Below are 23857 nucleotides of genomic sequence, written 5' to 3' on the forward strand. Positions count from 1 at the left end.
TCTTCTATGTTTCTATGTTTCAATCAGTACACTTTCCACCACACATCTATAGAAATTTGCCAGGTTTCCCCATGTCATACCAAACCTCTGCAAACTCCTGAGGAAGTTGAGGTGCTGACACGTTTTCTTCACGATGCCATTTTTTCTGGGAAGATCCTCCGAAATAGTGACTCCCAAGAACTTGAATTTGCTCACCCTGTCCACCTATGATCCCCCGACGATCACTAAGCATGAAGTGCTTGAAATTATTTTCTTTGCAAAATAGTCACTTTTTCAAAACATATCATAGGTTTACTGGAGAAAAGAATTTTATTCAAAATGGTGAGAATTCTGAGCAGGTCCAAAGGTGTCTGTAGAGAGAGGGGCAAGGTTGGAGACCTTTCAAATAGATTGGCATTGGTGTATTGATCACAGTTTTGACTGAGTATTTATTTAGTTTGTACAGGGAATCCCTGGGTTATGAATGAGATCCATTCCTATGTCAGTCTTTAAATCGAATTTGTAGATAGTTCAGAAAGGATACAAGCAGTTCTTGTTGTCAGTTAGTCAAATGTTTGTCTTAGTACCTGTACGGTTTTAAAAAAAATTAAGAAACTTCTTAAAACAGTTTAGATAGGAAAAGTAAAGAAAAAAAATCATGATTAAAAGTTTTAGCATGCCTTGAAAGGAGCATTTGTGAGGTAACATTATGTGCATGCTCGAATTGGGGGCACAATTTGTTCGTAAGCGTAAGTTGTCCGTAAGCCGGACATTCATAACCTGGGGACTCCCTGTATTTTAATGCATGAAATGATTGGTTGGAAGCATGTCATATAGTCTGATGAGATGATCTAAACTGTTGACCTCCAGGCTCCCCTGACAGTGGGCGATGGAATGATTCTGTCCGCCAACTATGCGGCAGCGATGGACGCTTCCTTGAAGCAAGAGACCGAGCCCCATCCTCCTTCCAACAGCACTACTGAACTCTATTCTGAAACTCTGAGCTTCCCCAAGATTTGTGCTACTGAAGAAGCTTTGCCCCCCGAATCAGCGGTTGGAGTTGATGGACACTTCAATCAATGGTGCATGGGCTCTCAGGAAGTCTTGGATTTTAAACAGAAATCTAACATTTCCTTTGGCAGTCCAGAAGGAACAATGAAACAATCAAGAGGTGAATGTTCTTTGAGTTCCAAACGCTGGAATATATATACTTTTTGGCTCTTGTTGCATTAAACTCATTTGTCACCAACATGGTGTCAGTGCTAGCGACTTCTCAAAGCTATGGGATGGGAAGAGAAGCTTGGTGAGCTCCATTGGTGTAAAGGTTTGTCATGTAGATTTGGGACATGTCCTACCCCAGTTCTGAAATTGAGGTAAAAATGGGGCTTTTTCCCAGGGTGGAAATTGATTTTTACTTTGGACATATAGCACAGTAACAGACCCTTTTGGCCCATAAGCCCGTGCCGCTCAATTATATCCAATTGACCTCCAGCCCCAGTATATTTTGAAGAGTCCAGGGGTGAACATACAAACTCCTTACAGACAGCGCTGGATTCCAACCCCGGATACTGGTGCTGTAACAGCATTGCACTAACTGCTACACTAACCGTGGCACCCCGGTCAAATACTAGAAAACATAGATTTAAGGTGAGAGGGAGGCATTTTAAAGGAGGTTTACAAGGTAAGTTTTCTTTTTAAAACAGTGGTATTTGCCTGGAACATGCGGCTGGTTGGGAGGGAGGCAGATATAATAGCAATTTCTAAGAGGCATTTGGACAGCCCTGTGAACAAGCCGGAAGTGGAGGGATGGGGACCACATGCAGGTAACAGCAATAAATTGACAATGTAGTCAGCATAAACATGGTGGGGTGAAGGGCATGTTCCTGTGCTGTCGTGTTCTCTGTTCCATCATTCAATAAGAACATAGCTGATCTATTTTGCACTAATGTGGCTCAATCCATGAAGCCTCTCTATCCCCAGCTTTGAATTGACACCTGCATGATATCTCTGTTCAAATCATTTGATAGAGGTAGCAAAGATCTGGCACCCCCAGCACCAACCTTGAGGCACCCTAATCACAACCTCCAAAGCAAAACTCTCTGGTTTATTCTTCTGTGCTTTTCATTTCAAATTATTAGATTTCCCTGTCCAAGGATTCTGCAGGAAATCACAGGTCTCCATGTGAAAGGCTTTGGAACGCTTACCATTCGATTGGTCAGCTTTGATGGATTTGTGGCATCGCAATTTGTGACTTTAATATAAAACTCCATGAGTGGGAATGTTGATTCAGATAATGAACAGTGGATAGATAGAGTTATAACTTTATGATCAAGATCTTTTGGTAGTTTCTGTGAAATTTTTTGGGGCATAATACCAGATTTTTCCTGTTCATGAAATGTTTGCACCAGCCTACTGCAGACTCAAAATATCACTGAGGTCTGGGTGTGACTTGGCCCACTGCAGTGCAAATTTTCTTAATTTACTTCGGGTGACTATGTAGAAATGTTTCCTCTGTTCACGTCCACATTCTGCAACGTGATTTTCCAAAATGGGGATCGATTTGTACGCCAGATATACCATAAAACAGTTAAAATGAGGCTGAAAAACGGGGGGGATGGGTGGTCGACATTTGATGAAATATACGATATACACAAATACAATGCAGAGATGACCTGAAATTCTTTCTTGTTTACCAGTGTAACTGAAGCAAGTAAAAGATTTTGTTGCATCTGTACTTTGTGTAAATGACACACTCAGAGCAATCTGATCAGCACATGGGCTACTGAAATGCGCCGATTCTGCTTCACAAAAAATTGCTTCTGGTCACATTAGCTCAGCATGCGCATGGGACATTTTTGGAGAGGATATGCGCATGGGACATTTTTGGAGAGGATATGCGCATGGGACATTTTTGGAGAGGATATGCGCATGGGACATTTTTGGAGGGGATATGCGCATGGGACATTTTTGGAGGGGATATGCGCATATGCGCATTCTTTCTTGTTATTGCTGCCTTGTCCAGCACTTTACTGATGTAAAGATGTATTTTTTTTAAGGTGGCTTCATGCGGAGTGGTGCAAAATTCTTTTTCCAGCGCAGACATCATCAGAAAGAGCCTGGAATGAGCCAGTCGCACAATGACCTGGTTTATTTGGATCAACCAACGCCCCTGCAGAAGGAAAGGAAGTCGGCCAGGAAGCAAATTAAAAGGCTGTTCCCGAGATCAAAGAGTAAAGCTAAAGTTGATGGCTCTGCAGCAGACTGAGGTTCCTGAGGCCTTGAGTCTCTCTTTGCCATCCATCTCACACCATTGCACTGTGACTAAGGAAACATGCAGATTCCAAAAGCCTCAAAGTTTTATTTGACTTGCATCTCCCAGTCATGTTCTATCAAATTATTCCAGTTTAGAAGGATACTTGTTTTTAAACATTTAATCTCAAGCTTGTGGAGAGAAAAATTGTAATACTCCTTTTGGGAGGAACTTTTGCTTCTGTAATTTTCTGGATTTTTTTTCCACAGTGATGAGAATGGAATGCAGTTTGAGTATTTGGAACTGACAGAGCACCTTTAATCTTTTAACATGGATCCCAGTCCTGCCAAGGAACCAACCTTCCAGTTCAAATTTAAAAAGGTGCCTATCTAACCTGTTGCTGGGTTAGAATAATTTCCTAGCATGCTTCATTGTCTAATGCATATTCAAATGACTACTGCCATATGCTGTTCAAAAGAATGCAGTTGTGTTGAAAGACAAAGAACCTTAATTGGGCTTGTCCATTTTTTCTTTGCGTTTCTACCATCCTCTTGCCCACTAGTTTGCTGCTTTAAAACTGACCAGGAAGTTTATCTCTAGACCTCAGCAGAAGGGATGGGTTCTAGGGCTAACTCAACAGATGGGAGAGGTCCACGGCCAATTCTGCAAGAGGGACAGTTCCTCTGCCTTGTGGGCAGACCTCAATGAGCCACTTGTATGGAAGTGAACCATTTGTATATACCTTGTAGCATTCCCTCCACATTTATTGGCCCCAAATGGGATTGTGATGAGAGCACTTTTTATTGATTAAGGCCATAAACATTTGTGAGTTAATGAGACTAATCCTTTTGGAGAACCTGACAATAAGCGTGTTGAGGGCTGTTTGATCCCTTGAGCCGTAAAATGGTGCTGACTGCCTGTAAGAACTCTACTGAAATGTGGATGAGACTGATGAAAGAGTAATGTGAGAGGACTGTCCCTTCACAAACAAAACCAATGGAAAAATATTGGTTGACTTTCCTAGTGTAATGATTAAATCCGAAATGGGGAGGTTTGTCTTATTCGTAATGACCGGGCCAACTTACATTGGACAACAAAGATTTTGCTCCCTGAACACTTTTGGGGTGTTGATTACAAAAATCAGTTAAAAATTTTCCTATCATTTTTTTAGATACAACCTATTTTGTGATTTCCTGACATTTTAAGTCCATTTGTACATTGTCCACAAAGCAAGCTGTTTTGGTCAGTCCAAAGAAGCCTGGGCATGTACTCAGTTCACATGCTATGCAAATGTTGTCTTAGACCTGGGGATGCTTGGTCAGGATAGATGCAGACAGGCTATAAAAGCAGCTCACATATACAGATGCTGTGCATTACATTGATATAAATTGAATGCGTGTTGATGCACATTTTCTTCAGGCAATAGCATAGCGAATGTACTTTATAATAGCATTTATTGTCTTCAGTTAGATTCAATACAGCAGAAATGTCTCGTCAATGTCGCAACAGCTGCAATACATTCTATTACATCTGCGGCGAGTTTTTGCTTAAGGCTCAAAGACGCAGCATGACCGCACTTATTAAGAAAGGCGATTGAGTTCTATTTTGGTTGTGAAATTGGTGACTTAGACAAACTCTGGGCTCCTCACATTTGTTGTGCAACAGGTGCAGTCAACCTGAGAGCTGGAACATGCAATTAAACGCTAAATTCAATAAAAGTTAATTTAATGTTTCTCCAATTTCCTGCGTGATGCAACAAATCTGAAATTGTGTCCAGCCAGAAGTTGCCTATCACCATTTATGTTCAAGAAGCAAAGCTTTTTGAGGGGAAAAAAAAATAACTGTTGTCCAGTGATTCAAGCAATTGCATTTGGTATATGCAAAAATTAAGTTATGCTCATCATGTGATGCTCTATGCTACCTTGCTGGAAGATTGAATTCAATCTAGTCAGCCCTTGAAGGTTCTGACTGCAAATCTACTCATGGATTTTGCATAGTTTACAATTTAGCAATGCAAATCCGAAGAAAACAAATTTTAAAGAAATGCCAGCTGCAAAAGTAGAATTATGATGACACCGTATGCAAACATTCCAATGTCCTGAATGTATCTGAAATGGGACAGTATATAAGACAAAGCACCTATTCTGTTTATTACTGCAGGGAAACTTAATAAAGAGCTTCCTATTTACTAGGTGGGCTTTCTGCTGCTTTAAGTGTTACCTCTTAAGTGAGGTCAAGGGAATCTTCTAAAACTGCACTTGGAGAATTAATAAGTTGTGCCAATGCACCTTTTTTTCTCAATAGCTTTCCGAAGATCCTATCCTGCCAGTGATGCAAGATTTCTGTTGTGCCTTTTTTTTTTGATGTGACCTCTCAACCTTTCGGTTGTAGATGAAAAGCCACCTTAGCAGTAGATACCTCGTTGTGAAGGTGGCACTTCAGAACAGATCTGTAGTTTCAGAGGGCAGTTACTTGTCTTTCCAGGGGCATCCTTATGCCAGAAGTCCAAGCCACCCTGGGAGTTGTGTTGGAATATGTAAGCAAGGGCTGCTCGCTTCTCGACACATCCTCCTTCAGAATGTGACCCTCGTTTGTTTGGTTTATCATGAATGTGACCTGCTGACAACCGGCTTTTCATGCATTTGCTTCACATTTTCTACTGCCATTTTTTTTTCGTACAGGTTTTTAAGAAGTCTTTAATAACCAGTAGTTTGGAGTTTGGTCGGTTCTCATGTTCAGGGCTTTGTAGCTGACTTAAATCAATCTGCCACTTCAATCATCCATTGATTTTTTTTGTTTCCCTTTGATCTTCCTCGCCATGACTGCCAAACCTTGCTCTTTCTCACAAGCTAAAATGTGCTTGATTAATAACGAGCTGCGTAGATAAAAAGCAAAATGGCGTACTTTCCCAGAACTCCACTTGTACCTTTTGAGACTTCAGCTTTCAAGGCAGATCTTCCACTTTTAACGTATTGCCAATTTAAAGAAGGAACAATTAAGACGGTTGATTGGGATTTTTAGTTTTGCTTCCCATGAACTTCCATTGCAAAGAAATTTCAGACTGGTCTCTTAGATTCTTTAATATGTTTTTCCCATTGCACTAACAATAACACTCATCATTATTCATTTATTTTGGAGAAAGTCTTCCGGTTAAAATGCTGGAGGAGCTCTGGTCTTGCAGTGTCCATAGGAGGCAAAGATGTATGACAGATGCTTCGGGCCTGAGCCCCAAGGCTTCTACCTCGAGGAAGGACTTTGGTAAAATATCTTTACCTCCTATATACACTGCAAGACTGGCTGAGTTCCTCCAGCATTTGTTTTATGTAAACTACAATCACAGTGTCTTCACTCTTCCACTTACTTTCTCTACTTGGCAAACCTGTTTTTTATTAATAACCAATAATGTAACTGAGATATAAACCTGCTCTGTGGGGTTAGTTGATTCAGTATTTTAATGCTCAATGCTGATACTTTCTATAAGTTTAGGAATGTAGTATCAAAGTAATGTGTACATTTCCATAGTCCATTTTAGGACACTATCTTTACCTTTATATCTCTGGGAATGTCATGCTCAGCGCATTAAAATTATGACCAAAGAGTAGAACTAAGCATGGTGTCGCCCCAGTATTAGATAATACCCATAAAAATCAGTATCACCATTTAAAATGCAAGCTTTTGTTTTAACCCTAGTGGACCATAACTGGAACTGACCTTTGGTGGTCTCTCAGTACCAGGAAATAGTAAAAGAACAATATAAGTATGATTTATTGAACTGAGCCAGGAAGGAGAACTGAAAATGGATTGCACACTAAGTTATTGATGATCTAAATGAAATGTCGCATGTATAGCTTAAAAAGAGAAATGCTGAAGTTACCCAGTTGCCTTCTAAACTACAGTGTCTTAATTCTTATAACTAATGCAATAAATATTGAGAATCGTGATTTTTTTTTTGTTGCTCGTTTCTCTGTGTTTCATCCTCTTGAAAATGTGCATTATCATGGTCTAAAGAAAGATTTGGCCAGATTTGCTGACCAGTCACAAGTGTTGTATGCATTTATTTACACACAAACTGCTTCTCACGATGCAGAATGTTATTTGTGTTTAAAAAAAAAAAAAAAAAAAAAAACCGTGCGTTAACATCACACCTTGGAGATGATCCAAAGGACTTCTGAAATGTGGTTTGGCAGTGCTGTGGGTAAGATGGTGTCTGGTTTCTGTGTAAAGCTCTCATAAACAATAAGGGACAGAACTGTGCAAAGTATCATGATATTTTATGCATGGGTTGGTATCTTAGCAGTGCAGCTGAACTGCAGCAGATGACATTTAATCCATGATCTGTAAGGTACTGAACATTAGATCTATGATTTAAGTTGAGAGCAATGAAAGGTGAAACCACCCAATACTGAACAATTAAGGTCAGGGATGATGGAGAGGCCAGAGCTAGTGGCAAGGAATGCACAAAGCAAAGGGAACCAAAAATGATTGCTCCGTCATGAGATTCAGGAGATTGTTGTGCTTGAATTACAAGGATAGGCTGAGACTTTCCTCTGGAGTGTGGAAGGCTGTGGGAGGACCTCGGGATGTAGATGAGGTAAACAGACTTCTTCCTGGGGTTGGTGAATCTAAAATTGGAGAGCATGGATTTAATGGGAGAGATTTAAAAGTGACCTGAGGGGCACCTTCACACAAAGGGCAGTGGGTATGTGGAATGAACTGACAAAGGATGTGGTGGAGGCAAATGTAATGTTTAAAATAGTTTTAGAAAGATGTAGGGAAGGATTAAATCCGGGCAGCCAACTTTTTAATTTGGTGACAGATTGTGTTATATTTTATATTATTTATAGATGCGTTTTAAAGGAGTTAAATTGTGGCACATACAGATACAAACACTTCAAAACAGATCTCATTTGAAATGCCAGAGCTCTGCTCAAGCAGAGCTCTGAGTGCCTTTGCAGAAACTTTGAAGAATGCCTATCAGGACTTTACAAGTTGGTGTTAATTGGACATGCTGTGGAGTAATGGATTATTGCTTTGGAAAGTAACAGATGAACTCAGAAGATTAGGTCCAGAGCTGCTGACTGCCTGAGTGCAGTTGGGTGTTCTAAGAAGATCATGTGGTTTTCTCTGAGCGAGAGAGAGAATTCAGTTCCCCAGTTCAGCAGGTGGGACTGGAACAGGACAAGCTGGCAAACTTGTGGAAAAACCCCATTTTGAAGACAGGTTCTGAGTTCTTAGTTCAGCCTGGTCAAAGCCCTTGTGGTCCATAACGCTTTGTCTTTGTCACCTACTCCTGGTGTTCACAGGCTTGAAGTTGAAGGTGAGGTTCATGAACTGCGGTGGAGGGGTGACCCTGAGAATAATCCAAAGGTCATGCATGAAAGGTCACCTAGGAATTGTTCATTGTGGACGGTGAGGGGGGGATGGGGCCCATCAACTCCAATGTAACTCTTAAGTTGGCACTGGATGTCCAGCCCCAGTAACAAGGGGGCACAGAGCTGTGGCATGAGGAGGAGCCTGAAGTATTTGTAGACTGTGCCTTTAACAGTGAAAGTTGCTACACCGGACCTGTAGATATCTGCCGTATGGGATTTGGATGCGAGTGAAATCTTTTGGCTGACTGGCAGTACTTCAAGGGATAGGCACGTAATGGTATTGGAGTGGACGAAGCTTTCTATACTCCTGCTAGCAAATAAACAGTTTGTTATGTGCCCATTTATCTGGATGTTCATCATGGATCTGACAAGTTTGTGTGGTCTGCCTTGGTCCAGGGTGATGGAATCCAGTATAGGCTCACTATCCAAGTCTGAGGAGGGCCCAAGATGATGGCATTGACAGCACGGTCAAAGATGACTTGCACATGGCGTTGCTAGTCTGCAGAGAAGATGATACTAATCGTGCTGTCCAGGGTGGCAACTGTCTGCACGCAGCACTGCTATGTATCGCAGGTGGTTCAGACTTGCAGAATTTTGCTTGATGTCCTATTTTCCTGCACCTAGAGCTTGCCACCTCGCTCGCAGGTCTGTGTTTCCTCAGGTGCATGCCCTGACCACAGAAGTAGCATTTGGGGCAATCATCTGCCACAGCTGCCGAGGTCAGGTCACTAGAAAAGTGCAATGATGCCTGTGACCAGTCGTTCGTGGCACAGGACAACCCCCCCCCCCCCCCAATCCCAGGATCGTGACAGCCACAAGGCAGCTGAGTAGTCATCCAAGTTTTGGAGGGCCACCTCCAGCATCTTGTTGCTTCAACCAACCCTTGCGGATCGAGCTCCTTCTGCTCCAGGAGTCTCTGCCTCGTGTGCCCTGAGCGGAGGCCAGCCATGTAGGCATCCTGGAGGAGGTCCTCTGAACGCCCAACATGGCTTTGCAATTGCATATCCTGCAAAGGACCCAGAGTGCCCGTAGGTACTTGACTCATCGGGTCACTGCCTCCAGGTGGCCAGGAGGTGCCTTGCGTAGAACTCATTCCCCCTTCTGTGGTACTGGCCCTTCAGGGTACTCGTGGCCTCCGTATATGATTCTGGATCATTGCGAAGACCAGGGGTCTGATGCATGAGAACTTTCAGTCTGTCATCGTCCATGTTAACAGTCGCGGTTGAAGTCAGGAAGTCCTCCAAGCAGCGCAGCCAAAGATCGAATGTGTTTGGAGCATCTGACAAATTAAGGGTTTACGTTGAGTTCATCGGGCTTCAAGTATTGCTCCGTCTTTCTTGAAAAACTATAGTCAATAAAACTGATGCAACATGAATTACCACAGAAAACAGGTTGTGAAACCAAAAGGCTTTCATTGACCATGTGGCAGGCTGTGCCAAAGGAGAAAACAGGCATAATACTGTTTGGAGCAACAGAGCTTTATTCCACTCATATAAATATCTAGTATGATCCCAGGGAGAAAGAGAGCATGTGGTCAGGTCCTCTGGTTTATACCATGGGACCTTTGGGCCCACCTGGTGGTCGGATGTCATTAGGCCAGGTGCCGTGTCTCTAGGCTCCTGTTGGCTGAATGATGTACCACAACGTATTACCACATTCTCCCCCTTTTTAAAAAAAAAGTCCTGGTATTGCTCTCAAACCCAGACATACCATTGGTTTCCGCATCCTTTGGGACCTCCTAGGGAGGATGTGTGGTTTGGTCTGGGGGAGTGGTTGTTCGGCTGGGTGTTATGGGTATACTGGGTGGGTTGGGGATCCCTGAGGGGGTGGTGTTCGGCTTCCATGGTGTGGCAGGGGGGGCATTGTGGGTGCTTGGAGGGGTATTGTCGGTACGTCAATTGGGTCAGGCTGGGGTTCTTCCTCTTCGGCTGGCGCCAGGTCCCTGGAGACTGAGTTCTCTCTCCTGTCGGGGAATGTCACATACACGTAGTTCTGGTTTGCATGGACCCTCTCGACCAGCGGGTCCGTCTTATGGTTCAGCCATGTTTCTTGATCAGCGCCGGGCCCGGTGAGATCATCCAACGTGTCACCTCCGAGCCCGGGGTCGATTTCCTTGTGAAAGAGAAAATCTATAATGTGGGGTCATGTTCATGGCAGTATACAATAATGAGCGTATTGCGTGTAATGCCTCAGGTAACACTTCCTGCCACCTGGATACCAGAAGATCCTTTGACTTTAGTATCAGAAGGACTGTCTTCCAAATGGTACCATTCTCCCTCTCTACTTGCCCATTCCCTTGGAGGTTGTAGCTTGTGGTGTGGCTGGTAGCAATCCCCATCTCTGGGAAGTATTGCTATAGCTCAGCACTCATGAAGGCTGCGCCACTCCCACCCCCCGACTGTATAGATAGAGTTAGGGTATCCACACATGCTGAAGATGGGTTTCAGGCACTTAATTACTGCTGCTGTGGACACATCGTCGTAGGGGTACCGGGAGAACTCATCTATCACAGTGAGGAAGTAACAGTTGTTATTGGTGGACAGGATGCTGAAATGCTATAATGGCCGGCTGGATTTGATAAGGGCTGCCTCAGGCAGGCGGTAGAGCTGTGGTTTGCACTCTGCACATATACAACCTCCTTGTAGTAGTCCTTACCTCTTCTGCTGAGAAGGGCAGGTTGGCGTTCTTAATGAAGTAGATCATCCTAGTCACTCGGGGTGCTCCAGCTCACTGTGGATGTTCTGCAGCTGGGACATATGTTGAGTGGCTGTCCAAGCACTCCTGGACAGCGCGCCCGGGGATTCATTGAACTTACAGAGGCAGTATCGGATGTCATATGAGTATGTAGACAGTTTGATCCACCAATATAAGATTTTATCATTCTTAATTTTCCCCCTGTTCTGGTTGTCTCCATCGCCTCTGTCACCCTCACAGCCTCTTCCAATGTCACCATGCTTTGTTCTGACACCTGCTGGCGGATTTCGTTTGACCGGACCCCCGCCAGCAGCATGTCCCTCATCAGGTCTTGTGCTATTTGCTGTGGGGTTCTAGTGCGGAAGTTGCATGCTCTCTTACTGACAGCATGAAATCCCAGAAGGACTCCCCTGGTTGCTGTCTTCTGGTCAGGAGATGTACCTCACTGCCCCCTTGGAAATAGTGGGGACTGGAGCATGTCCATAGCCTCCTTGTATGAGGTGCAGTCCTGGACTAATGCATTACAGGAGGTCTCCCAGCTGGGCCACCAGCAGCATGAAAAGGTCTTCGGGGTGCACAGTTGTAATCATCACGTGAACATAGTTCAGGAAACAAGGTCTCCAGCGGCTGAAGTGCATGCATGCACTGGGGGCCCGGGGGTCTCATTCCAGGTGTTCTGGCTGGAGCATCGTTGAGAGGTGCTGCTGTTGATTCATTTCTAGGTGCCCTGATTGCACTGGGGACTGTTGTCTCCACTGATTGACATGGGGCTCCCCGGGGAACGGCATCCTCGCTCTCTCCCCCACGTCTGAGCCAGTCTCCACCAGGTTTGGGGGGGGGGGGGCTCGCACACATCTCAACCATGAAGGATTTGTCCTCCTCCTCGGGCATGGTTGAGATTGCCTGGGTTGGGGGAGCGATCTTTTCCTGCTGGCCATATAAATTGTGACAGGCAAAGGAAAACACAGGCATAATACTGTTTGGGGCAACACAGTTTCATCCCACTCATAGTGGGCTGCTCACAGTGATCCCGGACATAGAGAAAGAGCACACAGTTGGGACCTCAGCTTTATACCATGAGGGCCAGCCAGATGGTAAGATGTCATTAGGCCGGGTGTTGTGTCCTTAGGTCACCTGTTGATCATCACTGACCATAGACTGCAGCAGCAACCAACTTGACCTTGGCAGAATGAATGGGGTGCATGCAAGGGGTTGTGGGTAACAACCCCAGCGAGCAGTAACCAATCACAGCATCTGTGGTCCACAGCAGGTTGTGATGAAAAGTTTTCTACTTGAAACATTCATTATATTTTTTTATCTCCACTAGTGATGCATAATTTTTATGCTTTTATTTCGTTTCTCACGATCACGGTGTTTGATTTTTTTTTAAATTAAACTTGTATATTGCCTTCAGTTGGTTGGACTTCAGTTCCCAGCAGTCCTCTGCGTTCCAAAGGCACTTCCGAGCATGCGCACTCGCTTCGAATGGGATATTGTGGCGTTTAAATGCTAAGCTGCAGCGTCGATCTCTCATTCCCCAGAACTATCAGACAGGGAACCCGAATGTATTGATTCAAGTGGGCTCAGCCGACCGCCCTGATGCCCACGAACGGAAGATGCCGTCGGAGTCTGTCTCAAAAGGGCGCGTCGAAGGGAGGGGAAGAGAACTACAACTCCCGGCAGCCTCCTGACCGAAGCGGGTAGATGGTTTCCGTTCCTGCGCACTGGCGGTTCCCAACCCGGAGTCAGGAGTCGCGAGAGCCGGATCTGCGCGGAAAACCAGGCGGAAAGCGGGGGGCAAAACCCGGCGCGGCCCGGCCCCGGCCCCGGCCCGGAGGGAGGTAGGTCGTCGCGCCGCCCGGTCCCCGAGGAGGGCAGGGGAAGCCTCGGCGGCGGGAGGGAAGGGTCGGGCTGAGAGGCGGGGGCGGCCGACCGGCGCCGCCAGCACCGCGGAACGCCGCGACGGCCATCGATCCGAGGTTTCCCATTCCGGCCGCCATTCCGCCTGTTCTTTGTTGCAGTGTAGCCGGGCGGAGCGGAGCGGATCGCTGTTAAAACCCGGCGGAGAGCCGCTGGCGGTCGCCTGGATCGGCAGCGCGCGGGTGCTCCGACAACCCGGAACGGCGGAGGTGGCCAGGGGCAGGCGGAGCTCCTCCTCCTCCCCCCCCACCAGCAGCCTGGCCTGGCCTGGCCTGGCCTGGCACAGCCTGAGCCTGTGGTAGTAATCCTGGACAGGTTCTATCCAGGCAGCAAGAGTGATGCTCATTCGTGTGCATCGTCCATCTGGAGCGGTGGTTCTCAACCTTGTCCTTCCCACTCATCATCCCTCTGCCTAGGGGCTCTGTGATTAGTCAGGGATTGCTTAAGGTGGCATGTGGGTGGAAAGAAAACGTTTGAAAACCACTGTTTTAATCGTCCCTCATTGACTCGTTATGTGCAGGGTTTCCTAACTCCAAAGGAAACGGGCCGATGACCATTTTTCTCAAGCAAAATATTTCAGTACGTATTCGGTCTAAAGTGGTGGTTCTCAACCTTGTCCTTCCCACTCACATCATCCCTCTGCCGTAGGGGCTCTGTGATTAGTCAGGGATTGCTTAAGGTGGCATGTGGGTGGAAAGAAAACGTTTGAAAACCACTGTTTTAATCGTCCCTCATTGACTCGTTATGTGCAGGGTTTCCTAACTCCAAAGGAAACGGGCCGATGACCATTTTTCTCAAGCAAAATATTTCAGTACGTATTCGGTCTAAAGTGGTGGTTCTCAACCTTGTCCTTCCCACTCACATCATCCCTCTGCCGTAGGGGCTCTGTGATTAGTCAGGGATTGCTTAAGGTGGCATGTGGGTGGAAAGAAAACGTTTGAAAACCACTGTTTTAATCGTCCCTCATTGACTCGTTATGTGCAGGGTTTCCTAACTCCAAAGGAAACGGGCCGATGACCATTTTTCTCAAGCAAAATATTTCAGTACGTATTCGGTCTAAAGTGGTGGTTCTCAACCTTGTCCTTCCCACTCACATCATCCCTCTGCCGTAGGGGCTCTGTCATTAGTCAGGGATTGCTTAAGGTGGCATGTGGGTGGAAAGAAAACATTTGAAAACCACTGTTTTAATTGTCCCTCATTGACTCATTATGTGCAAGGTTTCCTAGCTCCAAAGGAAACGGGCCAATGACCATTTTTCTCAAGCAAAATATTTCAGTAACAACTGGGTCTAAAGCGGTGGTTCTCAACCTTGTCCTTCCCACTCACATCCCTCTGCCGTAGGGGCTCTGTGATTACTCAGGGATTGCTTAAGGTGCCATGTAGGTAGAAAGAAAACGTTTGAAAACCACTGTTTTAATCGTCCCTCATTGACTCGTTATGTGCAGGGTTTCCTAACTCCAGAGGAAATGGGCCGATGACCATTTTTCTCAAGCAAAATATTTCAGTACCAATTCGGTCTAAAGCAGTGGTTCTCAACCTTGTCCTTTCCACTCATCATCCCTCTGCCGTAGGGGCTCTGTGATTAGTCAGGGATTGCTTAAGGTGGCATGTGGGTGGAAAGAAAACGTTTGAAAACCACTGTTTTAATTGTCCCTCATTGACTCCTTATGCGTAGGGTTTCCTAACTCCAAAGGGAATGGGCCGATGACCATTTTTCTCAAGCAAAATATTTCAGTAACAATTGGGTCTAAAGCAGTGGTTCTCTACAATCCTTCCCACTCACATCATCCCTCATTGACTCCTTATGTGCACGGTTTCCTAACTCCAAAGGAAATGGGCCAATGACCATTTTTCTCTAGCAAAATATTTAAGTAACAATTGAGTGTAGAGCAGTGGTTCTCAACCTTCCCTTCCCACTCACATCCCACCTTAAGCAATCCCTTACTAATGCGACATGTGTTTGTATTGTATATAGATAGGTTTTGGGGAGATAAATTGGGGCAGGTTTTTTTTAGTCTAGGTCTCATACAAACACTTCAAAACAAATCTCATTTAAAATACTAGAGTTCTGCTCAAGCCAGATAGGGTGGCTCCTGGGGGCCTTTGCAAAAACTTTGAGGAGTGCCCAAGAGACTTCACTAATGGATTGTTGTTTTGAAAAGCAGCAGACGAAAGAGATCGGATGAAGTTTGGAGCTGCAGGCTGTCTGGAGTGCAGCTTGTTCTAACAGAGTTGTAGTTTTGCAAGCAGAGAGAGTCAAACAGGCTTTTTCTCTGGGAAAGAGAGATTTGTTGTTCCTGGACACACACAAACTGATCCCTTTTAATCAGCCACGCCAATGTCTTGCCAAATAAACTTGCTCCATCAGGGTTTTCCAGATGATAACCTCTTTCTTTCAGGTCACCACAGAGTTCCTTTTTTCTTCTCTTATTTCAAGTGAAAAATTAGGCAGCCAATCTTCACCTCTTGCATGAACCACAATGACTTTGACCAGGCTGAACTAAGCACCCACAGCCCATCTTCCAAATGGGGGTTTCCACAAGCTTGCCAGCTTCTCCTGTTCCAATTCCAGCTGCTGCTGTTGACTGCACCACTGAGAACTGATCTCTCTTTCAGAAAAAAGCCTGATTTACTCTCTCTGCTTGTAAAACTATATGACCCTCTTAGAACAGCAAGTTGCACTCCCAGACAGCCTGTGGCTCTGAATAACTCCTCCAATCTCTTTCATCTGTTGCTTTTCAAAACAACAATCCATTAGTGAAGTCTCTTGGGCACTCCCCAAAGTTTTTGCAAAGGGCCCCAGGAGCTGCCCTGTCTGCCTTGAGCCTTGAGTTCTGTTTTGAAGTGTTTGTATGTGGCCGACACTAAAAAACCTGCCCTAATTTATCTCCCCAAAACATATCTATATGCAATACAAACACAACATAATCTGACACACTAATCACTGAGCACTCATGGCATAGGGAATGTGAGTTTGAAAACCACTTCTATAGATCATATAAGGCAGTGGTTCTCAACCTTTTTCTTTCCACTCACAAACCACTTTAAGTAATCCCAATACCATCAGTGCTCTGATGAGTAAGGGATTGCTTAAGGTAGGATGTGAGTGGGAAGGGAAGGTTGAGAATCGCTGCTCTAGACCCAATTGTTACTGAAATATTTTGCATGACAAAACTTGTCACTGGCCCACTTTCTTTGGAGTTATGAAACCCTGCACATAACGAGTCAATTAGGGGCCATTAAAACAGTGGTTTTCAAACGTTTTCTTTCCCCCCACATACCACTTTAAGCAATCCCTTACTAATCACAGAGAACCTATGGCACAGTGGTTACTTAAAGTGGGGTGTGAGTGGAAAGAAAAAGGTTGAGAACTACTGTTTTAATTGCCCCTAATTGACTCGTTATGTGCAGGGTTTCATAACTCCAAAGAAAGTAAAACAGAAAAGTCTGCAGGCCCTGTGGTTGAAGTAAAAACACAAAGTTGGAGAATCTCAACTTTATATACCAAAGTTAAAGATGCATAACCAACATATTGGGCTTGAGCCCTTCATCAAGATATTGAAGTGTTCAAGCCCGAAACATTGGCTATGCCAGAATCAAGATTTATTGTCATGAACGGGTCATTAAATTCAGTGTTTTGCAGTAGCTTCATAGAGCAAACCTTCATATTATAACCATCTTACAACATTACTATAAAAAAAAGTGCACAAAAAGTAAGGCAGTGTCTTTGGTTTATTGGTTATTCAGGAATCTGATGGCAGCGGGGAAGAAGCTGTTGAGTGGTCGACTTTAGGCTCCTGTACCTATTTCTCGAAGGAAGCAGAGAGAAGAGGGCGTGGCCTGGGGGGGTGGGGGCCTTTGAGGACAGAGGCTGCTTTTGTAAGACACCGCCTCACAGGCTGAGTTGACAACCCTCTGGAGTTTATTCTCGTCCTGAGAGTTGGTGCCTCCATACCAGGCAATGAAGCAAACAGCCAGAATGCTCTCCACAGCACACTTGTAGAAGTTTACACAAGTTTTTTTTTTAATTACATTTTTTATTTTTCACACCATAAATCACAATAGCCATGATATACACTTTTTCTTTTCCACACATTTACAGTGAATTTTTCTCCCCCCCCCCTCCCTCCTCCCAAGCTAGAAGTTTACACAAGTTAATGTGTCATTATCTTTGAAATATAAAGTACACTGTTTGACCTGCTGAGTTTCTCCAGCATTGTGTTTTTACTTTCACATACACCATCTATTCTCGACCAGAAGCAGGAATTATAATACACAATCTTCTTACAGGGCACAATAACAACAGAAAATTCACTACCTGAATGAAGGTTGGAATACAATTGTTGATTAATCAGCAACTTGCACAGTCAGTTTATCTGGAGACAGAGTGATAAAGCACCACTTTATTTTATCATGGAGAATTCAGCAAGAACAGTAACAAACAGTCATCATTAGTACACAATATTAACATTTAATATTAGCTTTAGCCATCAACAATGCACTACTTCTTAACCTATTTTTTGGATAATATCCACCGTCGAGAAGGTAGCAACTGCAATAATGCATGGTGCTCATCCACGAACAATATTTCTGGGTTGTTTCCTTCGACAGTTGGGTGAATGTAGCAGCAAAGAGAGACTGGTCATTTTTTAAAAGGCACTCCATCAAGAATGTAAAATTTAAAATAAATTGAATGTTTATTTTTGCATCAGAAATCCATGTATTTTTGACATCTATTTAAATGTTAAAGGTTAATGTCTACTGATGGTAAAAAAATCAAAGTACAGCATGTACTGGATAAACAGAAATACTGGAGCTCTAAACAATGCACAAACGACAGAAGCATCATTGTTGAATCCCAAAGTTTAAAATTAAATTGTTTATTTTTTTCCACTGTGAGAGGTATTGGCCCCCGTTTACAGGCCAATTTCAGCAAGCCTTTTAATTCGGCCTTGGTTGTTTTTGTTACAAGCAATTTAAATTACTGAAATCTATTTATACGATTTTATTCATTGTGTGAGAGAAGTTGTACAAGGTCAGCGATGATGATAGATCGGGGTTGTTGGTGTACGTCAGCTATCACATGGTTTTGTGTGTGAACATTTTTAATGCAGCATTGGAATCAGACTGAAATCATATCCATAGGTTAGTTACATTTTTTTTAGACATGCAAAATTCTCTGAAATAGAAAATGTAAGAGACAAGCTTTGTCTGCATTAAGTAAGTGTCTGGGTCTTTGCGTTAGGACAAAATCCCATTTATAAATCTAATTCAGAACTGACTTGAGTGGAATGGGTCTCCTTTGATGCTTCAAATTTCCATGGGAGGTCAGAAAAAAATCAAATTCTTTGTGCTGATTAGGCCATTCATGACTTAATTTTAAAATCTAGAAAACATGTGCATATATGTCCCCACATTGATAATAGGAGTGTTTGGGAGAGTGTCGAACATAATTTTCAACTGAGCAAAAGTATTAGCATTTAAATGCCTGTGTTTCTATTGTTATTTTCTCAGCCTCAGTGCTTTGCAATCTGAAGTATTGCTGCAGTGTTGAAAATAACAGTGCAGACTTGATGGGCTGAATAGCCATATTTTTGCTCCGATGTTCTTATGGCCATTCAATGGGCGCCAAGCAAAAAATATTTGGATGACTGAAGTTTTGTTCCACTTAGAACAATGGTTCTTGTCCTTTTTTGTTTCCCCCACTCACATGCCACCTGAAGTAATCCCTTACTAACCATAGAGCACCTATGGCAGAGGAAGGTATGTGAGTAGGGAATAAAAAAGGCTGAGAAACACTGACTTAGAGGAAGGTGGTTATGGTTTTTGAATGGTCAGTGATCCCAGCCCTGGAATGTCACGACATTGTTCCAACTATCTCACTGCCTTCATTTGTGTTGTCAATAGCTTTCCTTCTGTTGTAAGGTCAGAAATGGAGTGTTCACTGATGGCTGCGCCACATTCAATTCCACTTGTAACTCCTCAACAAATGGAAGCAATGCATGCTTACATGCAGCAAGGCCCAGGCAGCATTTAGCCGTGGGATGAGAACAAGTGCGTGACACAAAGTGCTAGATGACAACTCTTCCCAAGGAGAAAATCTAACCACTCTTGGAGTTCAGTGGTACTGAGTCTTGCACAGTCATCGTCCTGGAGTCACCATTCACCAGAAAGTCAATTGGATCGCCCAGTTAAACATCGTGGCTACAAGAAGATGTCAAGGTGACTCAGCAAGTAATGATGGTCACAGCTCCCACGGCCTAGGATCGACCCTGACCTCTGGTTCTGCCTGTTTGGATTTTACACACATCTGGCTTTCCTCTACGTCATTAATTGGCAACTGTCATTGCCTTTTGGGCTGAAGTGGGCAAGAGAGAGAGATATTGGGTTCCTGGGAAAAAAGTGGGATGCATACTATTTCTCCAAGTGATGGAAGAGGCTGAATGGCCTACCTTCCTTCCAAGAAAATATGAGAACAGCATGTCAGAGGCTGGCTTTTCTCTGGTGAGTGACTCCTCTCTTGACTTTGCAAAGCTTTTCTACCATCAACAAGGCACATTTCAGGAGTACTCACACTGAAGTATTCACCATTTGCCTGGATGAGGGCAGCTCCAACGAGACTGGAAGCTGAGCACTGTCCCAATTAAGGCATCCTACTGGTCTGCCTCTCCATCCACCATCCAAAATGGCCGTTCCCTCCACCATTAGGGTAGCTTCCACAAAATGCAAGGTCTTCTCCATTGACAGCTTTCAAACTTGTGGCCCCTACCATCAAAAAGTACCAGGACAGCAGGTGCAAGCGACCCCCACCGCCTGCAAGTTGGCGCACCGCTCAGCTTTGGAAACCCGTCACTGTTCCTTCATCTTTAGCAGGTCTCCTTATTTAGAGCAGCACCATCTCCTGAAGGCAAGTTAGGAATTAGGGGCAGCAAATTGTCGGTATTGTCTGATCCTTGCAGATAGAATTTAATGCAGGCAAGTGTGAGGTGTTGCATTTTGGAAGGACAAACCAAGGAACAACATACACGGTAAATGGTAGGGCAGTGAGGAGTGTGGTAGAACAGAGGGATGTGGGAGTACAGATACATAATTCCCTAGAAGTGGTGTCACAGGGTGATAGTATTGTAAAGAGACCTTTTGCCATAGTGGCCTTCATAAATCAAAGTAATGAATACAGGAGATGGGATATTATGGCAAAATTGTATAAAACATTGGTGAGCCACATTTAGAGTATTTTGTGCAGTTTTGATCACATAACTACAGGAATTATATCAATAAGATTGAGTTCAGGAAATGGATTACAGGGACAGGTTAGGACTTTATTCCCTGGAGTGTAGAAGAATGAGAGGAGATGTGATGGAGGTATTTAAAATTATAGGGGTATAGACAGAGTCTCTACTGGGGGTGTGTGAGATCCAAACCAGAGGACGTGGGTTAAGGGTGAAAGGGGAAAAGTTTGGGGGAACTTCTTCACACAGAGAGTGGTGGGAGTGTGGAACGAGCTGCCAGCTGAAGTGGTGAATGTCGGCTCAATTTTAACGTTTAAGAAGAATTTGGACAGGCACATGGATGGAAGGGGTATGGAGGGAGGGCTATGGACTGGGTACAGGTTGTTGGAGAAGGCAAAATAATAGTTTGGCACAGTCTAGAAGGGCTGAAGGGCCTGTTTCTGTGCTATAATGTTCTTTGGTTCTATGGAATGAAAAATAATGAGCAGTGCAACAACCAATTTTATTTAGCCAATTCCTACAGAGAAATTTGATGATGGTCGACTAACTTTGGTGTTGTTTGAAGAATTGTTGAGTTGCGGACATACCATGATCTCATTGAATGGAAGAATCTACTTTGGGCTTCAAGACTGACTATTGCTCCAAAGCACTATTTTTAATGTTGTTAATAATGCAAGTTCTCAGTATTGGCCTGCCAAGTCCCTCCAACTTCTCTTTGTTCACTCAAGGTTACAACTTCTGCATTTTTTTTTTGTTTCTTTGAGCAGTAACTTTTTTGATAGATTAGAATTGATAATTCTTGGGACTCTACCACCATTTGCCAAAATTCCTAATCGTTAAAGTTTGGACCAACGTGAATGAAATTAATTTTCTGGGTCGGCCAATATGTACAGGAACTCTCCATCTGTGAGCCAGGACTAATAGTGGGAGGGCAGGCAGGGTGAAGATAAACCAGGAATCTGCTGCAGATGTTGGAGTCTAGTGCAGTAGATAAAAGCACAGGAGAAACTCAGCAGGTCACGCAGCATATATAGGAAGTAAAAGGTAGTCGATATTTTGGGCCTGAGCTCTTCCTCAGGAGGGCCTTTTTTCTGTGTTGTAATGTTTTATGGATAGGATGAGAAGGGGGTGGGGACTGGAGGAAGGGAGACAGGGATGAAGGAAAGGGGGAGTCTGGGGAAGGGGCAAATGGAAATTGGAGGTCAATATTGATACTGTCTGGTCGGAGACTGTCAAGATGGAATACAAGATGTTGCTCCTCCAATTTGCCTCAACTTGACAATACATGAGGCAATGGACAGACATGTAATTGTGGAAATGGCATGAGGAATTGGAAAGGGTGGTTACTTGGAGGACCATGCGGTTACGGCAGACAGTGAAGATGGTCAACAAAGCGATCTCCCAGTCTGCATCCAGTCTCCCCAGTGCAAAGGTGGCATCAGGAGCACTGGACGCAGTAGATGATTCCGACAGATTCACAGATATAACCATATACAGCACAGAACAGGCCAGTTTGGCCCTACTAGTCCTGCCAGAACAAATCCCCACCCTCCTAATCCCACTGACCAGCACCTGGTCCATATCCCTCCAATCCTCTCCCCTCCATGTAATTATACAGTCTTTCCTTAAATGTAAATAACATCCCTCCTTCAACCACCTCCGCCGAGAGCTTATTCCACATCGCAACCACCCTTTGCGTGAAGAAATTTCCCCTCATGTTCCCCTTATAATTTTCCCCCTTCAATCTCAAACCATGGCCTCTGGTTTGAATATCCCCCACTCTTAATTGAAAAAGCCTATCCACGTTGACGCTCTCTGTCCCTTTTAAAATCTTGAACACCTCCATCAAATCCCCCCCTCAATCTTCTACGCTCCAGAGAAAAAAGACCCAGGCTGCTCAACCTTTCTCTGTAACTCAAACCCTGACATCCTGCCAACATTCTCGTGAACCTTCTCTGCACTCTCTCTATTTTGTTTATATCCTTCCTATAATTCGGTGACCAAAAACTACACACAGTATTCCAAATTTGGCCTCACCAATACTTTGTACAATTTCATCATGACATCCCAACTCTTGAATTCAATACTCCGATTTATGAAGGCCAACATTCCAAATGCCTTCTTCACCACTCTATCTACCTGAGTATCAACTTTGAGGGTACTGTTTACCATAACTCCTAAATCCCTTTGTTGCTCTGCACTCCTCAATTGTCTACCATTCAATGTATATGACCTATTTAGATTTGCCTTTCCAAAATGCAACACTTCACACTTAACCGTATTAAATTCCATCAGCCATTTCTCAGCCCACTCCTCTAGCTTTTCTATATCTCTTTTTAAGAAATAAAGTCATGCTTCACTTGAATGGAGTGTTTGGGGCCCTGAAGAGAAGTGAGGGAGAGATGTAGGTGCAAGTGTAGCAGACACACATAGGTACCAAGGCAGTGACTGGTGGGAAGACTGCCAATATTACAGGAGCTCCTGTTGCGCAGGTATTTTCAGAGGTTTGGGAACTGTGTCGATATTTATGCAGGAAACAAAGGCACAATTGTTTAAAATTTTGCTCTAATTAATTCTTGTGCTCTTTTGTCTTTTTCCCCCTCTGGCAGATGGCTGGAGATGGCACTGATGAGAGATTGTTTGTCTGTAAGTATCAGAACAGTTATGTTTGAGTATGCAAAATTTAAACTTTTCACAATGTGTAGTATTCATTTTTAATTTTAAAACATAAAGACAATTCCAGATTCGAACCCCAGTCGCTGGCACTGTAATCGTGTTGTGCAACCTCTACATTATCTGTGCTGCCTACTGAAAATGTAGAGCCCTTTCGTGCTGTCCCTGCTATATAATGTAGCAAACTGCCAGGCAATTTTCCCACTGTCATTCACAAGTAGCAAGGTGATGATGAATAGTTAAGTAAAGTTGTATGAGAAGTAATTGTTAGAGACACAGAAGTAACACCTTTGCCGTTCCTGGAAACAGTCATGGGATCCTTGCATCCACTGGTAAGTGCTTTTTAAGCCCCTTTCACACTTGCAAGTGATCCCAGGAATCAAACACCAATTGGCCTTTAAAGTGGCAAGTGTGAATACACAATCAGCACAACGCTGATGTCAGATGACGCCATCTCACGCCAGGGATTGGCTGCCTCGACTCCTAGTACAATCCACAGCATCTGCAGATGCCAGCATTGCAATCAGGCAAGTGTGAAACAGGTAATTGCATTGTGGGATTGAAATGACCCAAATTTTTGCGTGAGTGCAGGAAGAAAAGATTAAAATGAAGATATAAATTTTGCTATGGGAAAGTTGCAGCAGAAGAGAGCGGAAATAAATAGCAATAAACAGCAATAGCGGAGAATTTTTAAACAGCGTGGGGAAATTGGTAGCGGTATAGCGCACAATTTATAAAGA

General features: G+C 44.0%; 2 protein-coding genes across 6 annotated transcripts in view; both read left to right on the forward strand.

The window, feature by feature from the left end:
* LOC138738509 (C2 domain-containing protein 2) overlaps positions 1 to 7170 on the forward strand; it is a 55830-nt gene extending 48660 nt beyond the window's left edge. The window contains exons 13-14 of the mRNA XM_069888834.1: positions 850 to 1150; positions 3036 to 7170. Of these exons, the coding sequence (XP_069744935.1) occupies positions 850 to 1150; positions 3036 to 3244 (510 nt within the window). The 3' untranslated portion in view covers positions 3245 to 7170. The remainder of the gene's footprint in view (positions 1 to 849; positions 1151 to 3035) is intronic.
* Positions 7171 to 12817: 5647 nt separating this feature from the next.
* prdm15 (PR domain containing 15) overlaps positions 12818 to 23857 on the forward strand; it is a 64774-nt gene continuing 53734 nt past the window's right edge. For 2 of the 5 annotated variants that reach the window (XM_069888836.1, XM_069888838.1), the window contains exons 1-2: positions 12818 to 13136; positions 23054 to 23090. In XM_069888836.1, coding sequence (XP_069744937.1) covers positions 23054 to 23090 — 37 coding nt within the window. In that variant the 5' untranslated portion in view covers positions 12818 to 13136. The remainder of the gene's footprint in view (positions 13137 to 23053; positions 23091 to 23857) is intronic. The other 3 variants (XM_069888837.1, XM_069888839.1, XM_069888835.1) reach the window with 2 other exon arrangements.

This window comes from Narcine bancroftii, chromosome 7, assembly GCF_036971445.1.
Source record: "Narcine bancroftii isolate sNarBan1 chromosome 7, sNarBan1.hap1, whole genome shotgun sequence".
In the NCBI taxonomy this organism is placed as follows: domain Eukaryota; kingdom Metazoa; phylum Chordata; class Chondrichthyes; order Torpediniformes; family Narcinidae; genus Narcine; species Narcine bancroftii.